The sequence below is a fragment of the Eimeria mitis genome, genomic scaffold, assembly GCF_000499745.2.
Source record: "Eimeria mitis Houghton genomic scaffold, Emh_scaff1837, whole genome shotgun sequence".
Taxonomy (NCBI): domain Eukaryota; phylum Apicomplexa; class Conoidasida; order Eucoccidiorida; family Eimeriidae; genus Eimeria; species Eimeria mitis.
The window spans coordinates 1-9,525 of NW_024015091.1; the positions used below are offsets into that span (position 1 = coordinate 1).

Genomic DNA, 9,525 nt, shown 5'->3' on the forward strand with positions numbered 1-9,525 from the left:
ATCAACAACAAGCAACACGTTGAGACCGTAAGCTTGTGAGAAGCAGAGAAATATTCGCTTAGCCTAATCCTTGTTCTTATGTATATTGTGAACTGTAGACCACTCATGTTCCGACGTATGAGGTCTACGGTCACGTTGGAACAGTCTAGCTGTTGATTGCTTGCAGCTCATCCTCTTCGCGGCAAGTGATATGGTTGTTACTCCAGCGTCTATTCGCAGCGGCAAATGGGAAGCTGAGGGTTCCATTGTTTCACTTCTCTCTGAGACGGCCAGCATTGCTCCCGACGGCTATGTGAGGGCATGCTGAACACACACCCGTGTGCAGAATTAACACACATAGACAGGACGCAGGCTATGTACGGTAGGTTTTTGAAAGAGCTAGTAGCGATATGCTTTCTGGAATTTTCAGGTATGCGTGAGCGACTACACGAGGACCGCCTCTTGCGACGACCCCGACAGCTTGCCTTGCTGCGCTATGGTAGACCTTGACAGTGTAATCAAGGCCGAAGATGGATATATCTACCNGACAGCTTGCCTTGCTGCGCTATGGTAGACCTTGACAGTGTAATCAAGGCCGAAGATGGATATATCTACCTGGTCGACGCGGTTATGATGCCACAAGAGATTGTCGACAAGCTTCCTTGAAGCGTTGGCAGTGCACGGCAAAATCCTAATCAGTATACTGTAAGGTGCTCCGTGGGCACAAGTGTTGCTTACGTGAACTACGCGTGACGTGTCTCCATATATATTGCACATTCTGCCCTCACTAGACCTAGGGTATGACGTGCGCGAACTCCAGTTTACACCTCTAAGGTATCGTTACCCTATGTGGTTGGGAAATATGCCACGCTCGCTACAAAAAATGCACTATTAAGAGCTCAATTCCGGAGCAAAAAAAATTTGTCGAGCACTTTGCAGAAACCGCAAAGAAGCCTGGCTGTTCTCATCTTAACCTAGGGAAGGAACAGAGGCGTTTCTGTTGCCGCCGTTCTCGTGTGACTCATCCAACGACAGCAGCTCTTTGCTACGCCACATACGCGAACGGTCACGACATATAAAAATTGTGCTTGTAAAAGACTTTTATTTAGTGCGAGCTTTATCTCAGATTCTGAACACGGCTGATGCGTGCGAGGAACGGGCTTCTTTGTAAGAAGGCCGCCGCTTGTTCAGCAGGTGCTTGCTTCATTGTGACAAGCACATACCGAGAGCTGCTTATCAGCCTTTCCAGTGTGTCCCTGTCTGGATCTAGTGGAAGTGGGTCGTCGCATGGAAATGGCACTTGCGGGTTGGTGATGAGACACGACTGTGCACTTGAAACAGCACCCCAACCGATGGCCTTTTCAATCAGATCCCGAATGGGTTTCTTGACAGCATCCGCTTCCATGCTGTGAGAATGAAGGAGTTTTCTGCCTTTTGCAGTTGCCGCTTGCAACTGAAAAACAAGAGCACATATTACATCCGCAGGCAAGAGAAATCGGTTGAGAAAGCAACACAGTGGTCACGACGTTTTCAATATATGCATGCGAACGCTGGCTCAAGTCGAAAATCACGGTTTTAAGACTTACTGGAGGTTCGTGGTAAAGAAATTCAACTTCGAAATCCTACAAAACAGCAAACATACGCCAAAGCGTTACACAGCTTATATTGTCACGCATTCGACACATACTCGTTNCTACAAAACAGCAAACATACGCCAAAGCGTTACACAGCTTATATTGTCACGCATTCGACACATACTCGTTCTCACTTGAGGGATACAGGATTTTGCTATTGTATCTCGGCTTACTTGTGGTCGGATACTCGGGACTGCTTCCTTAAACTGAAGACAAAACAACAAGCGCAGAGCACAGCATCTTAAGGGCGTTTGGCGTTCTTGTTTGCCTTTCTGTTTCCGCATATAATACTGGAACAGTTAAACTATGGCGTTTGATACTGCAGGAATTTAAATAGTGGCAGCCCGTACCTTTTGGTCTAGTTGGATTATAACCATGCAGTTCTTGCCTACAGGAACTGGAACATCAGCAAGTTTTGTGCCCATGACCAAGTAGTACGGGAATTCCGTCTTCGGAGAGCAACCTCCAGGCGTCTGAATCCCCCAGAATACACGACTCCAGACGCCCGTTGATGAGACACGTTTCCGGAAGAATACCCGTACCAACTGCTCGCCGACGTCTGCCAGGTTGGAGCGTTTCTCGCCAGGCTCTTGGATGAAGAAACCAGGCACCGTTGAGGCCTGTTAAGCAACAAGCAGTCAACGCGCTAGCTCGTCTCAGAAGGGAAAATGGAAGTACCTACCCGCTCACTACGTAAGGTGCAATACGTCCAAGGGAAAGAGAACTCACAGGCTGTCCAGGAAGTGTTCCCCAAGTTTGCTCTGTTGGGAGCATGACACCCGCAGACGACTGTGAAACGGAGGAGAAGCCGATCCCCTGAGCGCTCGGAGGTGTTCCAACAACCTGCAAGAAAACGAAAACGAGAAGCGTTAGGCCGAGTTCTCACATGTCTGCACTGTAGCATTGGATTTGCCAGCATGGCATCTCAGGAGACGGACTTAATGCTTACCTGAACACTCATTGAAACATGCTTTATGTGTTGATGCTGAGCCTCTTCCGGCACAAGCGCCCATAGAGTAAGACTCGACAGCATCTTCTGGGCGTTCTCTGTAGTTCCCAGAGGCGTTTCGACTGTGAAAGAAGTTCCATCTCGCTTTGTGAAAACGGTGCGAAGCACTATGGGCTGGTTTGGAATTCGGGCTTCTTGCAGCATACTTCCTAACCGTTGCCCCATTCTCTTGAGAAGGTCATCAATACTGTTCTTATCCGTTGAACTGATGAATCGTAAGGGGACTTTAACACTTTGACCGAGTATGCCAAGATCTACGGAGCCATCTTCCACCTGAAACGTAACAGGAGATAAACCTTTCCATGATCTAGAAGCTATAGAGCAAGATTGGAACACGTTGTCTTCGTTTAAGCGGATGACGGAAAACCTACCGGAATCTGCCCTGCTGCCTGCAAAACAACGGAACACAATCAAGTCGCCAATCACAGAATAAAAAGCCAAGCCTCGGCCTCCTCCATAAATAAACTCGCATAATAACTAACTACCTGTACTGAGACAGAGGGGATTTATGGTGGATGACTTGCTTTTGANATAAACTCGCATAATAACTAACTACCTGTACTGAGACAGAGGGGATTTATGGTGGATGACTTGCTTTTGATTCAACTTTAACGTCAGCGATGGAGTTAAGTGCGATGTTAAGATGCTCCAAAAGACGCTGTATTGTCTTGTCCCTGTCGAGGGCCGTGATAGGCACCGTTACTTTTCTTGCAGTGGGTCCCGTCCCGGTAAACACGACCAGGTAAGATCCTTCAGGAACCGACCCAGCAGGAGTATTAAGAAGGGCGTTGATTGCCGCGTTCGGGTGCTACGAATAATTCGCAGGCAGCACACGTACAATGCAGTCACGTCTGCTCATCCAAAAATCATGTAGGGCACAGTAACTTTGCTTAATGCAAACGGAAGCGCTTGTGCTACAGTGTTTGGCTTGTAATCGTTTGTACTTACCTTAAACGGTAGTGAACCCGCGGCCTGAAACATTTGGCAAGCACACAAGAAGATGTAAAGCGTGAGCTTCATTCATGGCTTTCCCGGTGTAGTGTGCAGCTACTCATATTATGACAAGGAACACAAAGAGCCGGTGTACTATACCTGTGTATCAATTTGAATCGTTTGTCCAGGAGCAACCTTGCTGACTTGCTTTAACGAGTTGAGGAAGGAAAGAACCAAAGAGAGCCCCGGATTGCCATGCATCTCCGCTATTTCTTGCAGAAGATGAATAAAGTCTGCTGGCACCAGCTGTTGTATTGTTTCGCCGCCGGGGCCACTGATGCTAAACTTGTAATCCGTGGGGGCTTGTCCTTTTCCTGGCACCTGGATGTTTAAGAGCTTGGCAAAATCTAGTGGAGATCCTGGCGACTTGTCGTAAACCGCTCCATTCACTACAAAGTTCTGTTGGGAAATTGCAGAGAGCAAAGGAAACGCAAGAGTGCAGCGGCTCAGATACATACGTCTCACTTGCCCGAGGATAGGCAGTGCAGTCAAGGCTATCTTCAGGTATTTGCATGGGAGCTCACCATCTGTTGGCTCGGCGAGATCTTTTTTGCAGTTATTCCTGGAGCAGGTTGGCCCTATATCACAAAGGGAGCACAGAGAGCCAACACGATGTAGCGCATTGATGGAGAAGACAGGACTAAGTTTGACGAACATAATTACGTATGCNGCGGATAATGGAATGACGTACAATAAAGACAACATCGTGAGAATCGTCGAGGTCTACGGCACCGGCAAGTCCCAGCACGCTGCCGATGGTATGCCCCAAAAGTTGCGCAGCACTTAGGGGCGCTCTGTAGGCAACGCCGTCAACCACGACGGTAATAAGGATGGAGCTGTTATCTTCGATGCCCAGTGTGCTCGTAAACCACCTAACGACTTCACTGAGAGGGGCATCCAAGTGCTCCGCTTTGGTTGTAAACGGAACGGCATTTCCCGTTATTGCAGTAATCTGAAAAAAGACACGTACAAGAAAAATCGTGTGCATACCACCAGTGTTCCATTTGTGAGCCGCATGGTGCCAGAAACGTATGCTAAGCTAAGTGTGCAGCGCAGCGTACCTTGTACTCGGGCTTGGCCTTTTGGTGCTGAGAGCAACACACGCACGCATAACAAACAAGCAATACGATGGCTAAACGTACTACCAAATACGTGGGGCCGTGAAAGCTTCTTTTGGTTTTAGTTCCCTTACAACTGCAATGTATGGATTATGAAGCATTTTAATAACGTTTTCCATCGGCATTGTTTCTGGAATAGCCCCGTGGGCAACCGGTACTCTGGTACCAAAGTTGGTAGGGTATCCGTCGCTTCCGAGGGTTTCTGGGTTGAACATTTCAAGCTCGAAACGAGGCGTAGGAGCTCCTGGGGGTGTGGGGCCTCCAATCCGTATGTTGCTGGAAGGAATCTTCATTCCTGTAGGGCTGTGAACGTCTCCGGTGATCTTTGAAACAAACTGCGAGAATGGAGTGCTTCCGCCGATGTTTAACTGAGCCAGCAAGTCGCCAAGTGTCCCCGCGTTTATGTCCTGTTACAAGCATAAGGTCGCTCAACTATTCGCTTTGGCCAATGGGCTGTTAAACCACCCCACCTTACATGCCAAAACTGTAAAACAGGGGCGCTGCAGAAGGGCTGGGAAATACTTACGGCAAAGTGTCCAGCAGGCTTCCCGATTATCTGCAGATCATAGACAAAGACAGGTGTCAAGCAAATGATTGTAGTTGCCCATTCAAACTAGGTAAACCTATTAACCGGGAAGACTACATTCATGCTTACCTTTATCGTAATGCGAGCGAGACCTGGGATCTGAGGAGCAGGCAAGTGCTTCCACTCGTTTGGAATCTGTGAAAAATTGAATTTTGAGCCGTCGGCCATCTCCAGAGTAGTTTCCAGAGTCACGCCGGGATTCTGGCTTGCCAGCAGGTTATTTATGACATAGGCAACGGGCTCCTTCGAGAAAATGTCTTGTGGGTCAACTCCGTTGTGCGTCTTCATAAACGTTGTCTTCAAGCTTTCTGGCATGACAATCTGGACCTGAAGGACAAAAACATACGAGCAGTATAGTGCATTCAACATGCCCGCCCTAGGAGTCTAGTAAGTGGTGTTGCTTTGTTCGAATAAAGGAAAGGGAGGTTTAGGCGTACTGGAGGAAGGAAGTAGACCGGCTGCAAACACAAAGTTAGCACACACAAATGTAAGTATTCTGGAATTGCTTTATATCGGAGTGTGAGCTGCAAGTGCCCTAGAACGGCGACCGTTACGGAGCAAAGGGTAAGAGAGCGAACACACCTGGACTGTCCCGACAATTTGTGTAGGGCGGACGCCTTCAAATGTTACAGAACAAAACCTAGCAAGCTCCACCCAAGACGCAAGACCATGCAGCATCTGGCGATTGAGGACACATTGGTCCGAGTTAGCGAATGTGAAAACCATTTGGTCCTCCGGATGGCCTTCTTCGAGAATTGGTCCAATATATTTCATGGGGTGTTCATCCCAAAGAGCGGTATAGTAGTGAGGCCTTTGCAGTCGGTCAACCAAAATGACCTGCGCGAGCAGTACAAAAACACTTAAGCGCCCCTACTTAGTAGACTGTCTTGGAAGCGGGCACACATTCCATAACGGCTACCTGCTAAGCTAAACAACTCTCTTTTAACATAGATATCCTTACCGGTACCGCAGGTCTGGCTGGCGCGTAGTTTGGTGTCGTCCCCTGCAAGCAAGAGATTCACAGAAGGCATAATGAAGGCTAAAGGACTCTACTGGGGTGTAGTGTGCTTCGACATTAACATGGAGGGTCAAAGAACCGATCAAATGGCTCTTTAGAAAAACTCTTGCATCTTACTACACCAACGTACTGGGGTGAATGTGGAAACCAAAACGTCTCCGTCCAACAGATCAATAGGGATTCCACAAAGCCTAGCAGCTTCCTCCTTATTTTTCAAGCTGAGAAATTGTTGAATCGTGATTCCTGGACAGTAGAAGTATCGTCCATTGCCTGCTGGGGCTTGAACGTACACGAGTTCGCCCGTTGGTGGGGGAGGCTTGCTCAGGTTGAAGACAAGATTAAAGCTCTCATGTAGATCTGGCATTCGAGAGAATCCCGGGATCTCGACAGTCTGGTGAAGCGGATTAGCAAATGCCTTCCCAGCTTCCTCTTGATCCGGATCTGGGTAGACATTAAACTCGCCAGTTGTGCCACGTGGTGCCATTGCTGTGCCAGGATCAATCCTCCTGCGCCAGCGATCTGGATCTGCGCCGAAGTAATTAATGTCAGTTTTTATGTTGCCAGACGGCGTTGGCACTCTCTGAACAAACGTGGCTCCGGGTACGTTAGTCCCAGGCTGCTGAACCAGGTTAAAGTAAATATCACTTGGAAGGATGTCAGACAATGGAGAGCCAGGACGCCTGAACGTGAAGCCAAGCGGTATGTCATTTTGGAAGGACACGACTGGTGTACCCTGTTGGACGCAGCACGCACTCAGTCAAAGCTCATAAAACACGCTTCGAGGCTGTTCGTCTTCGTGTAATCCTATCAGAGCACCGTAAGTGTCTTGCATGAAGGTAGAAGAGTGCTCTACCTTTTGTTTTACTCACCGGTTGAGATGGAGGATACATTGCCGTTTGGACGCCCTCGATCCAGAGGAATGGAGCGGCCAAACTGCGCAGGTCTTGGAACTTCAGGTTACACCATTGGAGCGCAGTTTCCCATGTGACACCCTTAAAGTCTTCTGCTGTGCGGATGCTGCAAGGACTCCCGCTCACTTGCTGCGTAGGACTGTACAAACTATACGATAATGAGTACTCGCCACTTGGCAATTCTATATTTACAGGTGCTTTAGGGTTGCCATGGGCAGAAATGTTGCGAGAAATCCTAGCGCCGTTGGCTCTGGCGATGTCCATCTGCAAATGTCAAACGCATACAAGAAATGCAGATCTATCTTTGTATATCGGGAGGACAGATGACGACGATTCAAGGCTAGCAAGCAAATTACTTGTGGCGTAGGGGGGCAGTTCTATCAACGTACCGTTACCACTCCTTCGCGCTGCAAATAGCACACACAAAAAAGAATGTTTTGTTTGTCAGAAGACCCGTTATGTAGACAAGAACTAAAACTTATTCTAAATCCGGCACGATATCGTTTAAGCAGGAACACCGAGAGAACTTACCAGCAACACCTTGTCTTGATCAGTAGGCTGCAAAAAGAAAGCACAAGAAAAAAAAAGTCAATTGGAAATGTTTTTTCGGAATATCAAGAGCCACACTGAAAGTGCCTCTCGTTTGGCCATTAGCATAGGACTAGCAATTGTTTGCTCGTTTGCCTACTTCGTGTATAATCTTGATATTCAGCCTTCCAGTGAGTCTTGCGATGTCATCAGCCGGAACACCCAGAATTGCCAAAATTTCTCGAACAAGGGCAGCATCTCGAGGTTTTGCACTTTGTAGAAGAATCCTGATTTGGCGGATATGATCTGGTGTCATCTGTCCCTTGTGCTTGGCAAACTTCCACTCTACTCTGCTGTCATCATGCACGTTCGTAAATGCAACGGCAAGACGTTCCAGGTATCTTCTATTCCTTTCTGGGTCTCCATGCGCACGGTTCCACAGGCGGAAGCCCTGTGTACGCAACCACNCAAAACGTCGTGGGTGGCCATGAGAGACTGAAACTTACTGAAGGTGGTGGTGCCCTGATGCCTAACTCGAATACAAACGGTTGCCTGTTGGTCATCGCCCTCAGAAGCCCCGGGCAGATCTTGAGGAGTTTCTCCATGTCGTTTATGTATTCCATGAGTTCGTCGAATGTCGAAACGTGGCATCTGCTTTTTCTGTTAGCGGGATTTTCTTCCTTTTCGTTGCGAACAATGAGCTGGATTTTCGTGTCGCTTAAAGGTCCAAATCCTCTCATGCGCGACAACCACGGGCCCAACAAGCTCCTCCAATGTGCAGGATCGGCTACCTGAAAATCACAAATTGAGTATACCGAGGCAACTGATAATTTGGTCGTTTTATAATGAAATGCCTGTCCAACAATGTGTAGAACAACGGCAGCTTACATGGACTGAGAAGAGGAGCGCTTTCTGCGGAAAACAGGACACCGCACAGCAGAATTTGGTTTTTAGTTGGAAAGCCACAGATTCGTATCTAGAGGGGGAGGGTGATATCTATTGGGCGAAGTGAATCGGGAACCAGTGCCGAAGTTGTAAAAATGTGGCATACCTCCCCCGCAGCAGCTTCTGCCCTTTCCTTCGCCTTTGCTTCACCTTCTGCCTTGATGTCCGCTAACGTACGTTTCCACTGAGCATGCAAACAAAGACAGGCATCCTTCTTTGTTGAAGCACCTCATTTTGGGGGCTGCCTGCTCAGGGGCAAAGTGGAGTGATGCGGTGTCTTACGCCAAACATGAACATCTGCGCCTTTTCTGGAGCTATTTGGCGAAGATTCTCGATGGACACTCGAAGCTTTTCTCCTGAAGTTGTGAGGAGGAAAATCAAGTCCTTCTCCCCATAACCACCACGTTCAGTTAGTACGCGAGCAAGTTCAGCAGGGCTGACGCCTATTGTTCCATCCGGGCGAGTGCACACTGCTTGGAGCGCAACTTTAAGGGCGGGCAATTCCCCTTTAGTTGCGTCCACAACGACACGCGGGTATCCTTCAAATGTGAAATAGCTTTTAGGGATGGCATAAAGCTTTGAAAGCTGAGCTGCAACACTGCGTTTCCCTCCAACAGTCAAGCCTGTAGCGAAATCTGACGGTAACTCGATATCGACGCCGGCATCAGAAGATGATTCCTCGTTTTCAACATCGAAGACAACCTTTACCTTCACCTGCACACATCATGATTTCCAAACCATCCAACAGTATCATGCATACACTACACTGTACGAGTCGATGATAGGGTATTTGTTTCTGCCTGC

The 9,525-nt window shown here is 48.2% G+C and overlaps 1 protein-coding gene across 1 annotated transcript; it reads right to left on the reverse strand.

Annotated features, from left to right (window-relative positions):
* Nucleotides 1-1,096: 1,096 nt before the first annotated feature.
* On the reverse strand, nucleotides 1,097-9,475 carry EMH_0044390 (uncharacterized protein; the record flags this gene model as incomplete). The annotated part of the gene is made up of 28 exons (XM_038022355.1): nucleotides 1,097-1,432; nucleotides 1,566-1,601; nucleotides 1,787-1,819; nucleotides 1,964-2,233; nucleotides 2,343-2,456; nucleotides 2,563-2,895; nucleotides 2,994-3,011; nucleotides 3,236-3,430; nucleotides 3,571-3,594; nucleotides 3,760-4,014; nucleotides 4,140-4,193; nucleotides 4,307-4,567; nucleotides 4,677-4,703; nucleotides 4,808-5,140; nucleotides 5,389-5,646; nucleotides 5,757-5,777; nucleotides 5,902-6,156; nucleotides 6,281-6,322; nucleotides 6,468-7,070; nucleotides 7,207-7,512; nucleotides 7,638-7,655; nucleotides 7,780-7,806; nucleotides 7,937-8,227; nucleotides 8,283-8,567; nucleotides 8,665-8,688; nucleotides 8,828-8,905; nucleotides 9,004-9,260; nucleotides 9,436-9,475. 28 exons carry the CDS (start codon nucleotides 9,473-9,475, stop codon nucleotides 1,097-1,099), a joined length of 4,794 nt encoding a protein of 1,597 aa, XP_037878209.1.
* Nucleotides 9,476-9,525: the final 50 nt, after the last annotated feature.